Raw genomic sequence first — 23,066 nt, 5'->3', positions numbered from 1 at the left:
AGCAACCAGCAGGGCCCATGCGAGAACCTTCGGTTCCTCCTCCCCCCAACGCCTCCCCTCCCGCCCACATCCTCAAGTCTCCCCAAGTCCACCTCACCCCACCCTGGAGCCGTATATCCGCTGCTAACTCTGGGAGGGGTCGAAGCCCCCGGGAGACTGGGCAGCCACCTAATACTTCGAATTATTCAGAAAATAGATGGTCCTCCCCGTCCCCACCCTGCTTCCTGTGCATCCGGGAGAAGCATTTTTTTTCCTGTGGTGTAGGAGCTCCAATCCTTCGGATCAGCGCTAATGACGGAATTGTTCCCCGGCTTTGCCTTCTAAACGCCGCAACTTGAGCAGTTGCTCAGATCAAAGCTCTCGGGAGAGGCAAGATGGGAGAAACAATATTTGTTCAAAGGAAGTGAACTCTTCCCTTTAATTACCCTATTCTTCTTTATTAGGATTCCTATTGAATTTTTTTTTTTGCAAAAAAAATTATGTTGATTTAACCATAGTGTATTTGCGATGTAAATATATTCCAAGATGAAAACGTCACGGATCAATTGTAAAGGACCCGGATACATAATTTTAAAAAATCAGTTTCAGTGTATATGAGGTTCTCACCCCACTTTCGCTGCTCAGTCAGATTTGTTTATGCAGAATCGACATTTAATAGTGCTAATTGCACTCCAGTTAAATTGCCCTGATTGCAGAAAGGGAAGCAATTTTCGTGCTCTCTGTCTGGGTTTGGAAGAAATTGTTTTATATTCACCTCTTTATAAAGAAGTGGAGATAAGGCACCGGGGCCTTTGCACAAATTGCACTTAGGGGCTGACTGGCAGCATTCAGGCGCTATAATAGAGCATTATTTGGCCGTTTTGAATAATGTAAAGCGTTTGCTGAAAGCTATTCTCCCGAAAATTGCTTTAACTTTTAAAAGGGTGATGATTCACTCCAAACCAGGCCTTTGTTACATTGTCATTATTTCCCCAAATGTTTTAACAGTCAGCTCAACACTTTAGCATAACACATTGATCTTTGTTTAAAAACCAGATTTTTTCGAGGATGAAAAAATCTGTCACACACACACACACAAACTGGACTTCTTTGGGAAGATTTCCTTGGGGCCCCACCTTAGAGATGAAGTGGCCGGGGTGTCGGCTTGCGTTCGTTTGGAAGATTTCCCTAACTTTTATTGTGATCCGGACCCGTGTACCTAAAGGAATATCCGAGTGCCCACGTAGAGAGTCTGACAGCTGGAACCACATTGAAAACGGCAGGAGGGGGAGGGGAGCAGACGAGAAGGAGAAGAGGAAGGTAACCAGGGCTCCTGGAGCCCGAGGTGCCAGCATGAGCTATTTTAAATGGTTGACTTGAAAATGTCACTAGTGCTAAGTGGCTTTCCGGATTGTCTTTATTTATTACGTTGTCAGGTTTCCTTAAGGAGGGGGTGTGTTGGAGGTGGGGGAGGAGGTGGTAAGGGGAAACCTCCGCGCCTCTCCTACCCGGGCTGCAGTGGGTGAGTCGGAAACGCCTCGCTGCCACTTAACAATCCCTCTATTAGTAAATCGACGCGGAGACTCTACGGGAAGCCGAGCACCAGTCTCCCCTTCCAGGGCAGAAGTCACCTGTTGGGAACAGCTCCCGGGTCCCCCTGCCGGGCTTTCTGGCTCTTCCAGGCTGCCTGGATTTCCCCTTAATCTTCCACCCTGAGTCCCCCCGAGTCTTTTGACACCTTCTCCACCCCCGCCCCCACCCCCATTTCCACCACAATCCCCCAGGGCACAGAGCTTCAGGATAGCAACGGGTCTTCTCACTCTCTCGTCCCCCCTCCTTCTTTCTCTGTCACAATTTCCTCGGTGCTTTCCCCACTTTAAAATAAAGTGTGTGTGTGTTTGGGGGGCATTCTGAGCAAAGGTATTATAACGAAAAGCAAAGAAAGCAACCCATACAGCCCTTCCACCCACCGAGTGCACCAGGATGCACGAAGGCTACATCTTAGGGCCGAGAGAAGAGGCACAGTGGTCGCACTTTTGGGCCAAGAGATATTGCAAAGAGGAGAGAAAATACTAGGGACACAGTTCCACTCCTCCTTACTTGCTCCCCTCGGCAACAACTCCTCTTTTGCACCTAAGCACTTGGGGTTCGTGGTTACAATGTCTTTTAAAAAGCAGGATGTGGGTTTGGAAGGGACTGTGGTACATTAAAACCAGTATCCAGGTCTGTCCGAGGACGCTGGCATTTCTGGTTCAAAAGCAGCTCCAACTGCCCTGAAGAAAGAGAAAGCGAGACCCAGAAAGAAAAGCAAACTGCTTAGCGATTGCTGAGGGACTCCAGCACGCGCAGTTGTCTGTCTGAGGACACCTCTTTTCACACCGACAAGATCCGGAGAGGACTTCAGGATGCTTTCAGCCTGCAAAATGTGGAGGCGCCCACGTGTGGCCTTGTCCCCCTCACTCGCGGATGGAGGTTCCCAAGAGAGGCTCCTGGAGCACGTCCACGAAAGCAGGGCGCTGCATGGGGAGAGCCCACCTCTCAACGGCGCCTTTGCTGAGCACAAGAGCCTCTAGGCCCAGGAGGTCTGGAGTGGGAGTGGGTTTTGAAGCTGGGGCAAGAAAACTCGACTCCGGGCTGAAACGTGACGTGCAAATCTTCACCGGGTTAAACAAACAGCCGAGCAAGCTGCAGCTTCAGCGCGGGTGGCGGGGGGGGGGGGGCGGACGCAGCTCGCGCGGCCCTATGTTTCCAAAGTTGTTACAACGTGAAAATAAGCGGCTTCGTGCAGCGTGTTGTATGGGTTGATGCCTTCCACCCCCACGCCAGCCCCCTGCGAAACCCGGCAGATAATCAGCGCTTCCCACTGTTTAGTCGTATTTGACAACTGGGTTAACCTGGTATCTAGGCGCTGGCGGAACGGTACAAAGGGTGCCCTCAATTACCACTAGAAGCTTCTGGTGTGAGTGGCACTTGTATTACCCCGGGTCAGAGGCCAGAGCGACAATTAGGAAGTCACTTAGACCTCTGGGGGAAATAGCGGGATGCGCCGGCTCCAGGCCCTCCCAAGTCTGTGGGTGTAGACCTGGACGGAGAGGCCTATTTCTCTCCTCTCAGAGGAGCTGTCCTTTCGCGCCCTCTCCTCAATGTGACTCTGGAGTGGGTAAAACCGAATCCAGTTGGGAAAAGGAACTGAGTACAAGACAAACGACAATGATAAAATTGCGAGCGAGAATGATGGATCCCAGCTGAAGTTGTGCTCCGCAGGCGAGAGCCTAGACACACAAAGTGAGCGTTGACATTTCCGTCTTTACTTAGGCCTTGCTGGTGCGGCCTCCGCCTCGGCGCCCCCTCCCCTCCTGCCTTCTTTCCCACAAGTGGGGAGTGGAGCAGGACTGTCAGTTCTAACTTGCATCATCTCGGGGTGGTTCGGGGGGCCTGTGGCTGGTCTCAGCGCTACTTAAACCTGGCTTGGTGCGTGTGTGTAAATTTTTAATTGCACTGTAATTTCTTCAGTCTCTAGCCCGCGCCCCCCCCCCCCCCAACACCTCGCTAGCCGCCTTGACTGGCACGCGCCGGGAGCCCTGGCTTGGGCCCCTCGGCGCATCTGATTGGCTGCGGGGCAGCTCCCGTCTGCTCCGCCTGCGCCCTCATTGGGCGAGAGGCGCAGCCAGCGGCACTTCAAAGCGGGAGCTCCTCGCACTTAGGCTGAGTTTAGCCGGCGGGAGCCCGGAGTCCGCTCGGCGCGAGCGCGGGGACGCGGGAGCTGCGCGGGATCCGAGCAGCTTTCCGGAGCAGCCGTCAGGCTCAGCCCCGCTCCCGGCCCCGCCGCGCAGCCCAGGGACCTGCTATGGCCACGTCTATACTCGGGGTAAGTCGGAAGTGCGGCAAGGCATTTGCTTGTTTTAACTGCAGTAAATTTTCGTTATGGCTTCTCTGCGTCCGCGGCTCCGGAGAAACTGTTGCTGCCGGACTGCAGCTTCAGCTCCTTTTAGCACTTTCCACATTTCTGGGACCGATTCTTTCCAAGTTATTGAAACCTAGGAGATGCCTTTGTAAGAAAATGATTTGTTAAGCAAGTCCCTTTTTATGTGGCTTTAAAGAAAACCTAGAGGTTTCTTTTCTTCCCCTGGTGATTTATACCCCTCCCCCCTTGCTCCGGGGATTGTTGCAATTACGCGACAGTGGTGTTTCCAGAAAACAGCCTTAATCGTTTTGCAGTCCGTGTAGTCACGTTAACAAACATTTACACTTCTGTGGCTCCCCAGTTCGCTTGTGACTTTGAAATCCATCGCTGGGTCCCTTCTCCTCGGATTCTTGTTTTCATAATAGAGGGGTTTTTTTGGGGGGGGTGTAAACATTAACAACAACCTTTTTCTATTTAAAAAAAAAAATAGAGTCAAGTCGTAGCCACCCTTGGAAGCAGTGTCCCAAGTTTCCCCCGCCCCCGAGCCGCTGTTTCGGCCGCCTCCGCCCTCACCCGGTGTTTGTTGTTGTGTTTACTTCCGTGCTTTACCCCGAAGGGCGATTTGGGGGCCTCAGTGAGAGGAGCGGGCTTACGGCGAGCGGGAGGCGAGCAACCCGAGTCCGGCCCTGGGTAGGGGTTGCAGCGGCTGAGACGGGGAGAACTGAGACATCTTTGATTTGTAGCCCCACCGAAGAACAACTTTCCAGCGCCGGGCCCCTCGCCCTTGGGAGCGGCGCATCCTTGGCGAGCGCGCGGGGAGGAGGCGCGAGCCCGGGAGCCACGACCCCCCGGGACCAGCCGCGGGGAAACGAGGCTGCTCACGGGTGCACTTTGTGTCTTCCTCCCACTTCTTCCTGCCCTCCTTCTCCTTGCTCCCTCCCTCACCCCACCCACTCTAGGAAGAGCCGCGCTTCGGAACGACCCCGTTGGCCATGCTGGCGGCGACCTGCAACAAGATCGGCAACACGAGCCCGCTGACGACGCTGCCGGAGTCGAGCGCCTTCGCCAAAGGCGGCTTCCACCCCTGGAAGCGCTCCTCGTCCAGCTGCAACCTCGGCTCCAGCCTCTCGGGCTTCGCGGTGGCCACCGGTGGCCGCGGCTCGGGCGGCCTGGCGGGGGGCTCGGGCGCAGCCAACAGCGCCTTCTGCCTGGCCTCCACGTCCCCCACGTCGTCCGCTTTCAGCAGCGACTACGGCGGCCTCTTCTCCAACTCGGCGGCGGCCGCGGCGGCGGCGGCCGGAGTGTCCCCGCAGGAGGCGGGTGGCCAATCGGCCTTCATCTCCAAGGTGCACACGACGGCGGCCGACGGCCTGTACCCGCGCGTGGGCATGGCGCACCCGTACGAGTCGTGGTACAAGTCGGGCTTCCACTCGACGCTGGCGGCGGGCGAGGTGACCAACGGCGCGGCGTCGTCGTGGTGGGACGTGCACAGCAGCCCGGGCTCGTGGCTGGAGGTGCAGAACCCCGCTGGGGGGCTCCAGAGCTCGCTGCACTCGGGCGCCCCCCAGGCCTCGCTGCACTCGCAGCTCGGCACCTACAACCCCGACTTCAGCTCGCTCACGCACTCGGCCTTCAGCTCCACGGGCCTCGGCTCCTCGGCCGCCGCCGCCTCGCACTTGCTCTCGACCAGCCAGCACCTGCTGGCTCAGGACGGCTTCAAGCCGGTGCTGCCCTCCTACTCGGACTCCAGCGCCGCGGTGGCGGCCGCCGCTGCCAGCGCCATGATCTCGGGCGCCGCGGCCGCCGCCGCCGGGGGGAGCTCGGCGCGTTCCGCCCGCCGCTATTCCGGCCGCGCCACCTGCGACTGCCCCAACTGCCAGGAGGCGGAGCGGCTGGGCCCGGCCGGAGCGAGCCTGCGGCGCAAGGGCCTTCACAGCTGCCACATCCCGGGCTGCGGCAAGGTGTACGGCAAGACGTCGCACCTGAAGGCACACCTGCGCTGGCACACGGGCGAGCGGCCCTTCGTGTGCAACTGGCTCTTCTGCGGCAAGCGCTTCACGCGCTCGGACGAGCTGCAGCGGCACCTGCGGACTCACACGGGCGAGAAGCGCTTCGCCTGTCCGGTGTGCAACAAGCGCTTCATGCGCAGCGACCACCTGAGCAAACACATTAAGACGCACAACGGGGGCGGCGGGGGCAAAAAGGGCAGCGACAGTGACACGGACGCCAGCAACCTGGAGACGCCCCGCTCCGAGTCCCCAGACCTCATCCTGCACGACTCCAGCGTCAGTGCCGCCCGGGCGGCGGCGGCGGCGGCGGCGGCGGCGGCGGCGGCTGCGGCGGCGGCTGCGGCCTCGGCGGGAGGCAAGGAAGCCGCATCTGGCCCCAACGACTCTTAGAGGCCGGGCGAGAAGTGCGAGCGAGCGAGTAGAGACACCGAGAGCGAGCGAGAGGTTCGGAGGGCCAGCGAGCGGGGCACGGACGGGCGGGGGCTCCAGTGACGCCCCAAGGCCAGCGCCAAGTGGAGCAGCGCCGGGCTCCTCGGCCGCTGCTCGCGGGCCACGCCAGGAGCTCCCCTCTGCTGTCCCAGCCCAGATGAGAATCGAAAGCGTGGTCCAGGAACAAAAGCAAACCATCCTCCGACACAAACAACACTTCAAAAACCTGCACACAGACACACACACACACCGGAGACCTACGACCACAAGCACGCACATTAGCGCGCGCCTGCGCGCGTACACACACACACGCACACACACAACACTCGCACAAACTTCTTGAGCGAAGAGCAATACACAGAAACGCTCCCTCCTCCCCCACCCCCCCCCCCACTACCCTTCTCTTTCCTTTTCTCAAAAAACAAGCCACCACTCTGCAAAGGACTGTCAGAACATTTGAAAACAAACGGGACCTATACAAACAGACCCTTTGTGTGGATTATATTATATATAAAATGCTCCAAGTCCTGCTTGATATCTACTTACAATGAGACTTTTTTTTTCCTAAAAAGGAAGCATCAAAAAAAGGCTTAAGGTGAGAAATTAAACTGGAAGTCTAGTGACAGTTTCTCTGTATTTCATAACATCTGTATAAATAGGGTTCAAAAGATTGTGTTCTTTTTTATTTTCTTGTAAATGTTCATTGGAATAGAGGTTTTTTTTTGGTGAATTCCTGAAATTCAGGGAGTTTTTTTTTTAATTTTCTGATGCACTTTGTGAAAGTCAGTATATATGTAAAAGATATTTAAAATGTTGAGTTATCATTTCACTCACAAACACGTAAGTTAAGGTCATCTAAAGAAATTAAATGCGTTTATCTGTATGAAGAAAATCTTGACATCATATTTTCATTTTGGTATTATTAAAGGACTCTGAACAATACACTTACTTTTTTTTAATCCTGTTCCCCTGTCAATAACCTTTACGTGGGTCGGCTTTTTTTTTGTTGGGAAAAAAATTCCTTTAATGTTAGTTTTAGGTTTATGTGAGTTATAAAAGCCATAATACATATACGTTTTTGAGAAGTCAAAATTATTTATTTGTATATCAATAGCGTAAATTAAATTGGGTTATAAGGACGTGTAGTTGTATTACTTAATGAGAGAGCTCTCAAAAGGTGACATTCTAAAACTCTGGAGCCCCTCACATAAAGCAAAGATCCTTGGCAGCTTTAACTGGGGAGGTGCCTACACCTCCCGGAGGGGTCGGACAAAACTCCAGTGGGTTTGTTTGTTTTTAAAAAGCGATTTAAAAACAATCTGTGAAAGGAAAAAGCTTTTTAAAAGAAGTCTTTTAGCTCCCAAGCCCTCTACGTTGGGAGGCGACTCAGGGGAATAAATCGCTAGAGTCAATACCCCGGAAAAGACATTTCATGCCTAAATGAAAATCTTGTTAAATGTTATTAATTTTGACTTAGAGCACACAGCAGCCCCCTGTGCCTTGTATTCCCTTATTAGGGATTCATGTCTTATCAAATATCTAATTAATCTCCTAGACATCATTTGTTCTGGCCAACTTTATCTCAGCTGGTCCACGGGGAAAACTCCAAATATTCTCCGTGACAAAGCTCCCTTGAAGATCTTTTTAATTGTCTAAATTAACTGCACCAAATTTGCATGTCAAACGGTAAAGGGCAACCTGAGATAAAATGTAAACGTTTTAAAAGCCCCCAAACTAAGCACTTGATTTGATAACTAGGCTTTTTAATGTTATGGAAGACAACTGCTCCTTTCCTTTTCAAAGACGGCTGATCTATGCAAATAGTGAATTGGAAATGCCTAGGTCCCCGCGCCGTCAAATGGCCCTCGCAGGTTATTTGAATATCAGTGGCGCTGCTTCTGAAAAGGTTCAAGGATGCTCTCTGACTTCTTTGTGATTACTCAGTGCGGCGTCTTATTCTGAAGAAAAAAAAACTCAGGAATAATTAAAGGCTGGGATCAGGCCTGGGAACACATTTGGGACAGGAATCTCATTTAGACAGTCTCTTTCAAAATAAGGCACAGTTAAATTGACCAGAAGGCAATTATTGAAATGAAAATTATTTTCACTCTCTTTGTCTTCTGACCACCAACTTAACAGCCCCAGTTTAAAAGAGAGGGAGAAGAGAGGGAGAGACGAAAAAGAAAATTGGTAAATGAGATAATTTTGCAATTCGAAAATGTTAATTTAGAAAATAAAGTACATATTTACAGAATAAAAATATTCTGAGAGGCTCCCCACACAATGGGAAACACAAGCAAAGTCAGCCCCAGTGGGATTTATTTATTTTTTTATTACTGTCCGTCTTGGGAATTTGAATGAAGGTTTGATTTTTAGGGATGAAAAAATAAATTACTGTTACTAACAACCGACAAAATGTTTTCTCGCACACTCTGCTCTAAAAAGCCAAGTAGCAAAGTAGCGATAAAACATGGAGCTAAGGTCCCCAGAGGGGCCATTTGCAGCGTGAGGTTCGGTGTCTTCTTCCCTCTCCTCGTTTTGCGGTCCCCACAGCCTCGGTTACCCCCGCTCTTCCTCCTCGAGTTTTTCTTCTCTTTGGCCATTTTCTCTCCCCGCTCCAACAGTTCATAACCAGGACCTCCCTCCCGAGCCGCCCGCGCGCCTCCTGGGTCAGGCCCGGGCTTCTGGAGAAGCCGGCCGGGGTGCGTTCGCTCCGGGGGCTTTGGGCCGTGGCGCTGGAGGCCGAGAGGGTGCCCGGCGCGTTTGGGGGGCTGCGGGCCGGCGGCACCGAGGTGAGAGTGAGGTGGGGTTTCCTGAGGGATGAGGGCGCCCGGGCGTCTGTCCCAGGCAGCTTTGTTTCTCGTGGATAATAAAGGCAGATCAAAGGGCCTGGCCGTGCAGGTCCCGCTGGCCGCGCGGCTCCGGCCGCAGCCCAGTGATCAAGGCCTCTGCGCGCTGCCTCTGCCCCGCGGGTCAGCGGACGTCCATCACCGCGGCTCCCGGGAACTGCGGGCGGCGGCCCGGCCTGAGCGTCCAGCCGGGAGACCAGAGCTCGCGGAGTCTGCACCCGCAGGAAGCGGGGCCCCTGCCCCCTGGCCCAACCCGTCAGGCGAAAGCAGATCCCAGCCCCCCTCTCCTTCCCACCCTCAGCCCCAGGGGCTCCTGGGGGCGCGGGGAAGCCTTGGCCTGTGCAGGTGGCGACCTGCTGAGGCCGAGCAAACTGGGGACAGCGTGCGTGGGAGGGGAGGCCCTCGAGCGAGGAGACCAGCTCGGTCTCCACCTGAGGTGGGGCCGCGTCTCCCCAGGGCCACCTCGGGGCTCCGGCCGCCTGGGATGCTCCGGCTCCGGGGCCCGAGAGGAGCGGATGGCCGAGGGAGGGGTGCGGGCGCAGACCTCGGCAGCGGCCTGCAGGCCGGCGTGGGGCGGGGACCGCGGCCCAGGTGTTGGGGGCGCAGACCCGGTCTCTGAGTTCCGCGCGGCCCGCCTGAGGGGAAATGCGATTTCGTTTCAGCCGGTTTCTCCCAGCGTTTCCTGTTCCTTTCTCCCAAAGCTTCCTGCGCAGTAAAGGAACGAAGAGCAAGTTTTCCTCAGCACCGCGCCCACCCAGCCCCCAAACACACCCTCTTCCCCCGCCCCCGCGGTAACCTTTTCTGGGTCTCTTCCCCGCCCCCCCCCCAGGAGTGAACTGGAGCCTACCTGATGAGGAAAAAGAGAAAGAGGAAAAAAGAGAAAGATTTTCTTTCCTCAAGGAGAGACAGCAACATTATTTTGACGAGATTAGATTGTGCACCTGAACGGCGTGTCTGGACATTCTGTCAAATAGTTATAAGTCGTGTAAAATTGAATTTCTTGTTATTCAGATGGAAACTTTATTTATTTTAACTCTAATCTTATTTGCATCTATTATCTGTATTCACCAAGACTCTCTCCCACTACAAAAATGCAGATGAAGTAAATCTCACATAAATCCCGCCCATTTGTGTAATTGGTATACTAAGTGTTTATTTTAAGTGAGAATAATTTAGCTACAAATTTTCTTAAGGAATAACATTCTTAACACATTAAAAAAACTGAAAACTCTGATTTGCTTTTATGTTTGACAGTCGCTCTTGATTCCCTTAAGAGGAGCTTGGCGAGTGCGGCTCGCGGGCGCCATCTAGAGCTCCGGGCCGGGAAGGCCGCGCTGTCCTCCTGGCTTGTCGCTATTAGCGCCGGGAGACCGGCGTTTGCCGCGAGAAGCAGCAACCCCAGCGAAGCGAGCAAAGAAAAGCGAGTTTTTGTGTACCAGGGGAGGGGGACGAGCCCCGCCATGCAGGGGCACCACTTAGCAATGGCCGGTATTACTGGTTCCAGGAAGGAGGTCGTTTTTGGAGCGTGCTAACTGAAAATCCAAACAAAACAAAATAACGCCCCGCTTGGCCCAACTCTTAGAATTGTCGCATTTAACACGCCTTTCAAGGTAACTTCAGGGTCTTCCAACTCGGAGTTGAGCACGCTGGGCGCTGTCGGCGGCGACGTGGACCCCGGGACGGGGACGCGGCCGTGGGCACAGTCCCCCGCGCTCTTGGCCCAAGGACTCGGGATCCGAGGGCTCCCGATCGGCGAGGCCCGCCCGCGTGGACTATCCGGGACCGACCGGAACCAAGCTGATTAAACCAGGCCACCAGACCGTCCCACGTCCCCAGACTCCCCTCTGAAGGGGAGGTTAGCGAGGGACCCCGCAGCCGGACCGGGGAGGGCCGAAGTATCCTTTTGCCTTGCCGCCGCCCTCCAGGCAGCGGTCCCGCCCGAGTCGGGTGGTGCTGGGGGCTGCTGAGCAGGCCGGAACCTGGAGGAGCGCGCAGGGCCCCCGAAGGCGGCCAGAAGCCCCGAAACCCCTCGCCCCAGCCCCTCCTGAAGAGTCCGCACTCCCTGCCGGCGGAAACTGACCCCTTGTGTCCCCACCTTTCCCCCTTTGAGACCCAAATCTAAAATCGGGTAACATTTGGAGACGTTGACCAATTTTCTCTCCAGGCTGTGCATCGCCCTCCCCCCCGCCGCCCCTTTCCCTCCTCTTCCCAGTCCACTACCCCACCCCTCATCTTCAGACTTCGTGCGGTGGCTTCTCCCCCCCCTTTTCGCACCCCCCCGCGCCTTTATTGTATTTTGATCTTAAAAGCTACACCTCTAAATCCCGCGCCCAGGGCGGCAAAAGCGCGGTCGCCCGCAATAGCGAGAGTCAGCCGAGACGCTAGGGCGCCTGGCTCCCCGATCTCCAGCCGGGGAGAAGCGGTGCGTTTCCGGGAACTCGCAGCCACCTTTGCAGCGAGTAGCTCGGCTGGGTTTGTATTTGCTGTTTTAATACAAACCCCGCCGCACTGCCTATTTCAAAGATGTGCTAATTACTACTTGGATAGCAGGGCGCAAAGTCCTTGTCCATTTCCCAGTACAAAGTAGGTTGCTAGAAAATTTGAAATTGCCTTTCAGCCTAAAGCTGCCTTACCTGAATGTCATAATTACAGTAATTATGTACATCCAAATTACATGCTAATTAAATTAGAATCAAATCGTTCTAAATCGAAATCAAATGAGGTAGTGAAGAATTAATCAATGACAACATAAATAGAGAGCTTCCTTCAGAGATATTTATTGTAACGATCCAAGGAGGAATTTGATCTGAAAAAGTCACCTGTTTATTTACTTTCAAATTAGTAATCAGTTATTATCCCTTCTCCATAATTTTAACCGTTCCGTGTTATTTACCCCCCACCCCTTCTAGACGCTGGAGTTTATAGAAATATGTATGAGGTAAATACATACAGACATGCCTACCCTATATGTTATTGATATAAATATATACAGTGTGTTTGCAATTCCAGTTAAGGGGAAGGTTTCTGAATGTCCGTGGGGACACAATCCTCCAGGGCCTGTTCTCTGAGACCCGGGAAAGAAAAACACCTAAGTTTTTTAGATTTTTCTAAGATCCCTGCACTCTCTTCCTTTGGAAATTCTTATCAGGGATTTTGCATTGTTTTGCGAACACCTAACCGTTTCTGGGTGGTTCATATATAAAAGAAAAGCAAAGTGATAGGTTGTCTCCCCCAGTCCGTTTTCTGCTGGCAGACTGCAGGCTGGAGTTGACATTTCCATTTTGCCCCAAGAGCGAGAAATTAGCATCAGCGTCCTAAAGCGCCCTCTTCACCTGTGGAGCCAGCCGAGCAACGAGAGAAATTTCGCTCGCTTTCCTAACCACCGAAGGCGAGTCCACCCTCCGACCTTCGCAGGAGAAACGCGCGGAAGGCCGGGCGAGGTTAGGCGGGGGCTAGCGGGCGAGGGCGCGCGGCGGCCCCGGCGGCGGGCCCCCAGGGCGCAGCCCCCTTGGCCCGCAGCCTGGCGGAGTGGCCCGGGAATTCCTCCTGGGCGGGTCAAGGCTACAGGCGAGCGGCGGGGGGCGGGCACCCGTGCTGCGGGCTAACCCGGACCCCTTCCCGTTACACTTTGTGGATGGGGAGTCCAGCAGCCTCTCGGCCCGGGAGGCGCAGCTTCCAGGAAGGGGAGGCTAACCCCTAAGTCTCAGCTTTTCCATTTGGGTTTGAGGTGCGATCAGAAAGTGGCCGGACACAGTAGAAGGAAAGCGCCGCAGTACGCTGGGTGGCGTCGCCTCTGGGGAGGGGCAGGGGCAACCCCAGCACCGGACTCCCTCCATCTCCCTACTCCAGCCCCCTTCCGGCTTCCTTTGGCTTTTGGGCAAGGTCCTTGGAAGCCCCGCTCTGGTCAGCAGCCGAGGCCCCGGACCTCCATTTCTCCACCCCCTCGGTCCCTTGGAGCCGAAGGGCCGGACGGGGGTTTTCCGGGTCTATGAGTGGGCGGCAGGCGGCTCACGGGCAGTTTGGGCCAGAGTGTGGGTTTCTTTCCATTACAAGCGGCTCCTGACTTTCATCCCGCACCTCGCTGTCCTTATAACTGCTACATTCTGAGGGATGCTAAGTGTGGCGTGAAGGGAGGAGAAAGGCGGAAGGTGATGGGGAGTATCTGTTTCCCTGTCAGCAGGAACCGGGTTTTAGGAGCCTGGGCAGAACTCGCAGTTGCCATCGCACTTCCCAGACCTTAGGGTTCCCTCGGTCTTACTTGTTTCTCACGACTGTTAAAAAAGCATTTCTCCTTTTTGGTCCAAAAAACGCCCCCAAGGCCTGCAGCTATTGCATGCCTGTCTTTTTAGGAAGTGGTAACTACCAAGGTTTTCTTGCAGAAAACCTAAAAAAGATTCCTGAATATCCTTCAGCTACTGAAGCTAAAATGCAGTTTTCTCCCGGATCTTAAGCACGGGCGGTAGAGGATGCGGCCTCACTGAACTGCTTCCCCCAGCGACTTCGCCCAGTGACTTGGCCCTTATGGGCCTTAGGTGGGGAGGAGAGTGAAATGGCTCGGGTGGATTTTGAAATCTAAGAGCTTCAGTGTAAAGCATATGAAATGTTCGGTGATTAAAACTGGGAAACGCCGGCTCCCAGCAGCATGGCCTGATCTGATTCACTATCAGCAAGCAGTCTCATGGAAGAACAGCAAGAAAGGTCTCTCCAAGCCTTTCAGATAAAAAGCTTTCTTCAGCTTAAAACCGTGTGACTCAAAACAAGATTTCCACTTCCACGATGCAAGGTAAGCAGACCTGCCACTATGCTGCAGCCACCTCTGCCTATTGGGGCACATTTACTAAATGAAATTATGGCTAACTAACCACATAGACATTCAGATAAATAAACAAGTCCTAACCTAGTAACCTGATCTTTCCTGGGCATTTGTAAATCGACAGCACCTCCTACAGGAATTAATTTGCTAGTGTTAAATTATGTTAAATGTTAGGCCAGGGAAAGGGGAGAGGAGAGTGCCCCAGAACAGGCTCCTGGGCGGGGCCAGTGCAGTCTCAGGCCTATGGACAAATAAATGTCACTAGGCATACCCAGATTTCTTTATAAGAATTTCTCCCGTAAGGCTAAGAAGAATGGCAATAACCAGACTTTTCTTGTGGTCTTCTAAATGTCACTGTTGAAGACTTGTTTGGGTTCTTGCATCATAGATTCATTAAACTTGGAGGATTCTATGATCTTTGGTACTTAGGGAAGTCTCCACACATACAACTAGATGTCCTTTTTATTACGGTGTTTATTTCTTGCTTTTTACCTTGTATTTCAAAAGCAAAAGTAGAATTAGATGTGTAACATTTTTTGTTTAAAAAAATCACTTTCAATTCCCTATACCCATACCATTACAAGTATGCACAAGCAGTGAGCCTCGTTAAAGCTCTTATCATGTTGATTCTACGTGAAAATCCCTCCCTTCAGGTTTTAAGTTTGCAAAATTGGAATGCTAGTCCCTGGGGGGCTGTCTAGCACCCTTTGGTGACCAAAGCTGAAAGCCAAACAGCAAATCAACACCTTCCATGACCACACAGGAATTTTTCTCACCGTTAGATAGATAAGAGTATTGGGGCTATTGGTAGTACTTGATAGTTTCTCAGTCTTAACAATGAAGGATAATTAAACCAGTGATTAAAAAAAAAAATTCTCACGGCCACATTTTTTTTTATGGCCACTTTAAAAATGGATCACACTTTTGCAAAAGTCAAATGAAAAAAGTGTAAGAAATGACAATGTAGTTCTTTAATTCACTTTTAATTACAGGATGCATTTCAACATCTCTCTTCATGAACACTGTATTGGTTCAGAAACCCTTTGAGGCAGTTAAGTACTGCATAGGTTTTGACATTATAAAAATTATAAAGTCTAAAAAGGCATAAGATAGAAAATAATCAGTGCAACACTGATGAACTCAAGGTGTAAATGAGCAGTCTTTATCAATTTCAAATGCATGCTTTTTTTTTAAATGAAGGAAAGAGATCTTTGAGGCGCACTGTAAGTTATTACAGAATACTGTATAAGGAATTCAAGTTCTCCCCCCACCTCAAACCCTCTTAAAAATCTAAATAAAGGGTTGCTTATGCCTTTTGTTTCTTCTAAACCAGACATTTGTGTGTGTGCATGTATGTGACAAAGACATATATATATCAGGCTACATAAAGCGATTTAACTCCTTTCAAACTTATAGAATTTATGAAATTATGACTGACAACCCTCAAAATCATCCAAACTAACCAATATTTGCATTGTATTAAATAAGATTTTTTTAAAAATGTGGAACCTTAATAACAAATACTTTGTCCATGATGTTTTAGATTTTTTTTGGAATTGCAGATTACTTATAATCTGTATCAAAAAATCTTTTTCTATAGCTTTCCTTTACCATATCCTTTGAAGCACAAAGGAAAATTTGCAGCTAAGTTTAAATATGCTTTATATGCCTATACTTATGAAATTATTTAATAGTTTATAATAGTCCATGACATTATATAAATGCTTAATCTTTAGAAGGAAAATCTTTAATAGTTGTGTGCTAGTAGCAGAAAGGCCACCAGTGGTAGGCAGAATAATGTCCCCTCAAAGTATACGTTCTCATCCCTGTAACTGTGAATATCTTAGGTTACATGGCAAAGGGGAACTAAGGTTGTGGATAGAATTAAGATTGCCAATCAGTTTATTTTAACATAGGGGAGTTTCTCTGGTGGCCCAATCTAATCACAAGGGTCCTTAAAATTAGTGCAAGAGGGATGCAGAATATCAAAATGTCAGAGTGATCAGACGTGAGGACTTAACTTTACCCTCGTTAGTTCTGAAGATGGAAAAAGGGGCCAGGAGCCAAGGAATGCAGGCAGACTCCAGAAGCTGAAAATAAGCAAGCAAATGGATTTTCTCCTAGAGCCTCCAGAAGGAACCAATCCTGCTGACACCTTGATTTTAGCCCAGTGAGATCCATTTCAGACTTCTGATCTCCAGAACTGTGCATCTGTGTTGTTTGAAGTTTGAGGTAATTGGCAGCACAGAAAACTAATATGCCATCCAAACGTAAATAGAACCTGAAGGGAGTTTAAACGTCTTAAGGAAACAGTGATCAAATCCACTACTGAATTCATACTAGAGAATTTTAACAATGATTATACTTTGCTTCAAGTAAATTCAGATCTTAAAAGTAATACATTTGAACAGAAAACAACAACAAAAATTAAATTATACCCATTCAATGTACTGTCATTCTTTTAATGATGTTTCAGAACAAAGAAAATGCCACAGAGTTATATGGGGTTTTTAATCTAGTATAGGGCACAAGAAACACTTAATCAACAGAAAATATTTTTACAGTCCGAAAAGAAATTACTTACAAATATTTGCAAAGTTCATTCTGCTAGGACTCATGTAGTTTTTGTATTTGATGTGACAGTTTTCAGGAATGGAAAATTAAAACAGAGCTTTTTTATTAGAAAGACAATAGTATATAATTTAGCCCTTGCCACAGATACTCAATAAGAAAGTGGAGATACTTTTATTCCCAGGTAATTGTCACATACAGTCTCTCTTTATTCTCTCTGCTTCTGCTTCGTTCTCTTTGCGTCACCCTGGTATGCTTATCTCCTGGGCTCTCTCTGCGCACTCTTCCTCCCCTGTGTACATCTGTGCCATGGCTTCTGGCATCACTCCTTCCATTCCACTCTTCACTGGGACTTCGCTGTGGCCGCTTTCTTGTTTCCCTTTGCTTGTAATCACTGTGACTTCTGCTGCCCCGCTCGCCCTTGCTCTGGCTCCTACTGCCCCTCTCGTTTCTTTCAGGTCCTCTCTTCTCTGGGTGCTGGTTATGGCTTCTGGACTTTCTGTCAGAATCAGAATGGCTCCATTTGCTATTCTCCCCAGAACTCTCTTGTTTTAAAAACCTAGGCTTTTCCTTGGCTTTTTCTTTGTGATGGTGACTGCTAGAAAGTTCTTCATGAACTTTTCTCTTCTTCGACTTGTCCTTCTCTTCACAATCACTGTTGCTATTCCCCAAACACTTATTTTTCTTTCTTTTCTTCTTTGGTAGTTTCTTTTCTTTGTTGTCACTCTCACTGCTGCTTTCTGAAGTCTCACTGGAGGAGGAGGGGGAGGAGGAGGAGGAGGAGGAGGAGGAGGAGGAGGAGGGGGACCTATTTTTATGTTTTTTGTGTCTACTTCTGCTCTTCTGAAGCTTTTTCTTTTTTCTATCTTTTTTCTTTTTCTTTTTTTTCTTCTCAAGCCGGTCCAATTTCCTGTTATTGGGAAAATAGTAACAAACTATGTAAAAATAGTCCTTTTGTTGACAAAAATGAAATTTTAAATAGACAATATACTTTCTTCGACACTACTGAAAGTGGTATTCAGATATAAATGCATTCTTTATTAAATGACAATTTTCTTTTAAATTATGCAAGTCACACATAAAATTAAATGCATTAAGCCAATTCTCTCACTGTACTTTCTTCAACAGTAATGACCCTTAAAAAAATTCTTACTGAATCAAAATTTGAAATTATATACCACTCTAAATAAACAGTCATCCTCACCTCAAGGAAGCTTTATAACATTAGTTACATGCTAATGTAAACTGAAATATGTAGCTATAATCAGATGAAAAATTAATATGTGCCATTTTAAAGTATGGAAATACTAATCAATATTAAGTCATTCTGAATTTCTGAAGAGTACTTCACATTCTCAGAAGAGTAACTTGTTTATGTGTCTGAGTTACTCTGAAATAAAAATGTCTTCACTGAGGGTTCTGTCCAGCCATTCTCAAAATCCACATACTGAAACATCATGAGCTCCCTCTATTGGACTCAGCAGACATTTCTTGAATTCTTTAATCCAGAGGTAGTCTGTTTAACAAGATTCATATTTACCTTAAGTTTAAACATTTTCAGCATTCCTCATAAAATCTTACAAAAAGAATAATACATGGCCCACAAGTGTTTTATGAGAACAAACTGTGTGCAAAGATATGTACAAATCCATTATGAAAAGTAACACCTACAAACAAAGCTATTTCCAAACTAAATGTTCTGGGAAGAACAATGATTTTGTGCCATCATCTGAATATATAATCTTACATTCGTTTTCATATTTCTGAAAGAAAGACAAAACTGTATTATTATAGCTGAAGAACAAATTAGTAGATGTGATTCATGGTTTAAAGTTGCTTCATAAGCTCTTAGGATCAGGGTTAAATATGATACTAAGATAAAATGTAAGAAAAAATAGTTGAATCCATTAAATATACACTTTTAATTACCTGAGAAGTTTCTGTTTTTGTTTGGTTGTTAGTGACTTTAAAAATTCGACTTCTGGATCTTCTTCACCTTCACTTGCAACATATTCCTGAATCAACAAAGACATCAATAAATTGCTAGATTGCAAGACAAATTAGTTATCAGATGGGAAAGAGAACATTTACAAATAAGAAATTTTGTGTTAGAGACATACTATAGATGAGTATGACATCCTGGATTCGGAAGCAGGGGGTCGGGGACTAAAAAATCTTGTAGTCTGCTTGCCAAGGAGGATCATAACACACTAAGAGGTGAAGATAACTGCTCTGTCAGCATTAACAAACTTTATCAGGAAGAAGAAGATAGAAAACACAGATAAAACATTTATAGCTTGGCTTCTACTCTCCACCTCTTGAGTTTGAATTTAAACACTTAAGCATTTAAATATTTTATTTTTAACTTAATGAAATGTTAAAACCAAGAAGATCATGAACTTTATTTACTATTTATTTATTATTATTTTTTAAGATTTTATTTATTTATTTGACAGAGACACAGCGAGAGAGGGAACACAAGCAGGGGGAGTGGGAGAGGGAGAAGCAGGCTTCCCGCGGAGCAGGGAGCCCGATGCGGGGTTCGATCCCAGGACCCTGGGATCATGACCTGAGCCAAAGGCAGACGCTTAACGACTGAGCCACCCAGGTACTCCTATTATTATTTTTAAAGATTTTATTTATTTGACAGAGTGAGAGAGCACAAGCAGGGGGAGCAGCAGAGGGAGAGCAAGAAGCAGGCTCCCCACTCAGTAGGGAGCCCGATGGGGAGCTGGATTCCAGGACCCTGAGATCATGATCCGAGCCGAAGGCAGATGCTTACTGAGCCTCCCAGGTGTCCCTGCTCATGAACTGTATAAGAAGGTCAAAACATCCACAATTTTAGCCTTTATAAATTCAACAGTACATTATCAAGTATATACCAATATATCAAACAGTACAGATATATGATTATATAGGTTATAGGAAGAGTCCCTAGCAGTGTTTGAAAAGTAATGTGCCTCTTTTCAGAGTACCACAAGTTTATGCCAATGGGAGTCTGAGTTTTAGTGTCAGTTCTCTCTCTTAAACAACCACATGAGCCACAAGGGCAATTGCTTTACTTCTCTGGGCTCCAGTTTCCTCATTAAATAAAGTAGTTTGTGGTTAGGATATCTATAACCCTTCAAATGCAACCATTTTCTGGATCTATGTACAGTTTAATAAATTAAGTAAGTTTAAAATATTTTCTATAATTTTTAGGAGTTTGCGTCCATATACCACTTCTCATTGGTTCTATTTAATGTAAGTTAGCAGGAGGGAAAAAAAAAACACCTTATCACCAGTTCGGTTAGAGATTTCATCCACATAAACCTAGAGGAGCAGTTTCATTTATTAAAATACAGGTTTAAAAACAATTTCTCATTTAGGTTAAAATAATAAAGAATCAAAATCAAAATACATTTTAGGCATTTTCTTTGCTCTATCTTGCTTTCCTATGGATATATGCATATTGGAAAACATTAAGTAGCAATTCACAAGCAATCACATTTAGATTTATAGACATTTTCAGCTTACCGATAAAAAGATCATTACCTGTGATGGATCATTTGCGGTCAAGTTTCTCCCCAGTACATTTCGTTTCAGTGCAAACCCACTGTTTCTCATCTCCGCTATTAGCTCCGAGGGGTGCATCGATGGCCCTGTTCACAAAAATCACAGTTTGAATGTATCATTTATATCTCTCTACCTTTTCTGGACTCCACAGTAGGAATGCAGTTGAAGCTTTGTTAAGTAAAATCACAGCTAAATCAACTCAATAATCTTCTGCTGAGCAAATAATCAGATATGATTTTCTAAAACAGCAGTCTGGAGATTCAGAATAGAAAATAATTGCATTTTTCTTTACGTGCTAGGGGATTCTCTTCTTATGTAACTTTGTCACATTGAAAAAGATACATTTAGATATCTGCTTGGCAGTTTTTAGTATAAAATCAAAGAAAAATGGTAAAAAAATTGCAATTAAACTTTAATAGTTTTCTTGCCGCAAGAATTCAATTTTAAAAAGATACTTTTAAAGGTACATGAGCAATTTATTATTGTAGTTTCCAATTAAAAATTCCTCATCCTTATTTATCAAATACCAACATGAATACATTGCTATGTGGTTGTGAATTATCAAAAGAACACACACACACACACACACGCTATGGGTCACTATTAAGCACTTTTGTTAATCTCCCATATATACACTCAGAGATTGAAATGTCTAGTTACCAGCTTGGGGTTGGTGACAAACACTTTTAGGCTGGCTATAGGTGTGTGTGTGTGTGTGTGTTGTATTTTTCACAAGCTGCTGTTTCCACTTTCACAAAATCCCAAACTGAAAAGCAAGCTCCTTTATGGTCACACGATATATACCAAAGATAAATAATATGGACTAAAGATAGATACAATTAAAAAACGATTTTAAAAAATGTCTGTGCTCTTCCCTCAAACATTAATATGTTTACCATATGGAAGGAGGGATCCTTTCCTCTTGCATATTATTTCAGTTTCATTTTGTTTTCCCTGCAAGTAGCATATAAGGACATTTCACGAAGCTATTTAAGGTTTCTGGCCTAAATTATCTATACTGTCTTAAATGAACTACCCTGGGTAATCTATCCGGAATACAAGGAAGAATAGGACAGTGCCTGCCAACAAGGAATTCGTAAGGGAGGGCTGGGGACAGAGAAACTTCAAAAACAGATTCTCTAGTTTTGTTTTGTTTTTTAAGATTTTATTTATTTATTTGAGAGACAGAATGAGAGAGGGAGAGAGAAAGCATGCAAGAGGGGAGGGCCAGAGGGGGAAGCAGACTCCCCGCTGAGCGGGGAGCCCAATGCGGGACTCGATCCCGGGACTCCAGGATCATGACCTGAGCCGAAGGCAGTCGCTCAACCAACTGAGCCACCCAGGCGCCCCAGATTCTCTAGTTTTTTATTAAATACTTCATCTCTTTTTTTTTCACTGCTTTATTGGCCTTTTACTAGTTATCTGCGAATTCACCTACATGTTACCATGGAAAACAAAAGACAATAAAATTCAAATCTGTTCACTTGTCAGTAGCATCTTTGGCTAAAAAGTTTGGTCAGAAAAGTTCAGGTGTATGTTACTATCTTTTATTAGGATCTATGGGCTTTACCATTCTATTCATATTACCAAGAACAACTGAAAGTATGAACATAATTTTGTAAAGTAGAAAATGTGTTTTCTGAAGTGTCAAAACTACATTTCCTTTTTTTTTTTTTTTAAGATTTTATTTATTTGACAGACAGAGACAGCAAGAGAGGGAACACAAGCAGGGGGAGTGGGAGAGGGAGAAGCAGGCTTCCTGCGGAGCAGGGAGCCCGATGCGGGGCTCGATCCCAGGACCCTGGGATCATGACCTGAGCCGAAGGCAGATGCTTAAGGACTGAGCTACCCAGGCGCCCCTACATCTCCTCGTTAATTTTTTTTTTATGTCAAATGAATTCAGAAAGCAAGCACACTAAAAATTAGGATAAAAACTACTCCAGGAAAGGGCCAAAGAGCTTGGCCATTATAACGAGAGACTACTAATTTCATCAAAAGATGGGTAATTTTAGTAAGTTTAAAAAAAAACACATTTACCATTTTCTTTTTTTTTAAGATCTTAATTTATTTATTTGACAGAGAGATAGCAAGAGCAGGAACACAAGCAGGGGGAGTGGGAGAGGGAGAAGCAGGCTTCTTGCCGAGCAGGGAGCCCGATGTGGGACTCGATCCCAGGACCCTGGATCATGACCCGAGCCAAAGGCAGACGCTTAACTACTGAGCCACCCAGGCGCCCTTTACATTTTCATTATAGTGGTTATAACTACTTCAAGAAAATGATCTCCCTTTAGCCAGTCTAACAGATTATATAGATTATGAACCAAACAGGACTCTTGCAACATTTGTATTGCTCTAAAACCTCAAGTGAACTCTGTATAGTACATATGCTTGGCATACACTTCCACACTGTAAGACTAAATACTTAGGGAACCACCTGACAAACAGTATTCAATATACAGTAACAATTATTATTTTTGCCAGTTGCTATAAAACATTTATGATTATTTTATGACATATTCTTTATAATTAAAAAATGCTATCAGAGTAATATTTTTCAAAATCCAGTCTTATTCATATATTCTTTTTTATTTTTTACTTTTATTTTTATTTTATTTATTTGACAGAGAGAGACACAGTGAGAGAGGAGACACAAGCAGGGGGAGTGGGAGAGGGAGAAGCAGGCTTCTCGCCGAGCAGGGAGCCTGATGCGGGGCTCGATCCCAGGACCCTGGGATCATGACCTGAGCCGAAGGCAGACGCTTAATGACTGAGCCACCCAGGTGCCCTCTTTTTTTAATAATACAATATGATTTTATTTATTTTTTGTTTAATTATGTTCAAGGGAGTAAACTAGAAGACCAAATCACTGCATGAAGCATAAATCTAGAGGAGTGGATAGCCAATAGGCTCTTCAGAAAACATCTATCATATTTAAACTATTTCTCAGTAACAGTCTT

General features: G+C 47.3%; 2 protein-coding genes across 2 annotated transcripts in view; one reads left to right on the top strand and one right to left on the bottom strand.

Annotated features, from left to right (window-relative positions):
* Positions 1-3,708: 3,708 nt before the first annotated feature.
* Positions 3,709-7,326, top strand: SP9 (Sp9 transcription factor). The gene is made up of 2 exons (XM_025887756.2): positions 3,709-3,847; positions 4,843-7,326. Exons 1-2 carry the CDS (start codon positions 3,827-3,829, stop codon positions 6,280-6,282), a joined length of 1,461 nt encoding a protein of 486 aa, XP_025743541.1. The 5' UTR covers positions 3,709-3,826; the 3' UTR covers positions 6,283-7,326.
* A 9,084-nt stretch (positions 7,327-16,410) lies between these two features.
* The window catches only part of CIRSR (corepressor of RBPJ and splicing regulator), a 36,405-nt gene continuing 29,749 nt past the window's right edge, over positions 16,411-23,066 (bottom strand). Inside the window, exons 8-10 of the mRNA XM_073882315.1 lie at positions 20,089-20,195; positions 18,484-18,569; positions 16,411-17,464 (exon numbers count right to left, since the gene is read on the bottom strand). Coding sequence (XP_073738416.1) covers positions 16,729-17,464; positions 18,484-18,569; positions 20,089-20,195 — 929 coding nt within the window. The 3' untranslated portion in view covers positions 16,411-16,728. The remainder of the gene's footprint in view (positions 17,465-18,483; positions 18,570-20,088; positions 20,196-23,066) is intronic.

The sequence above is a fragment of the Callorhinus ursinus genome, unplaced genomic scaffold (genome assembly GCF_003265705.2).
Source record: "Callorhinus ursinus isolate GAN/ISIS: 27379988/994484 unplaced genomic scaffold, GSC_fseal_2.0 scaffold2, whole genome shotgun sequence".
Lineage (NCBI taxonomy): Eukaryota > Metazoa > Chordata > Mammalia > Carnivora > Otariidae > Callorhinus > Callorhinus ursinus.
The sequence above is the reverse complement of the archived record's forward strand: the minus strand, read 5'-3'. Positions and strand labels throughout refer to the sequence as shown.

Coding starts and splice junctions, on each gene's coding strand:
- SP9 (XM_025887756.2), top strand. CDS start 3,827: ATGGCCACGTCTATACTCGGG. Junction 3,848..4,842: donor TGGCCACGTCTATACTCGGG/GTAAGTCGGAAG, acceptor CACCCACTCTAG/GAAGAGCCGCGCTTCGGAAC.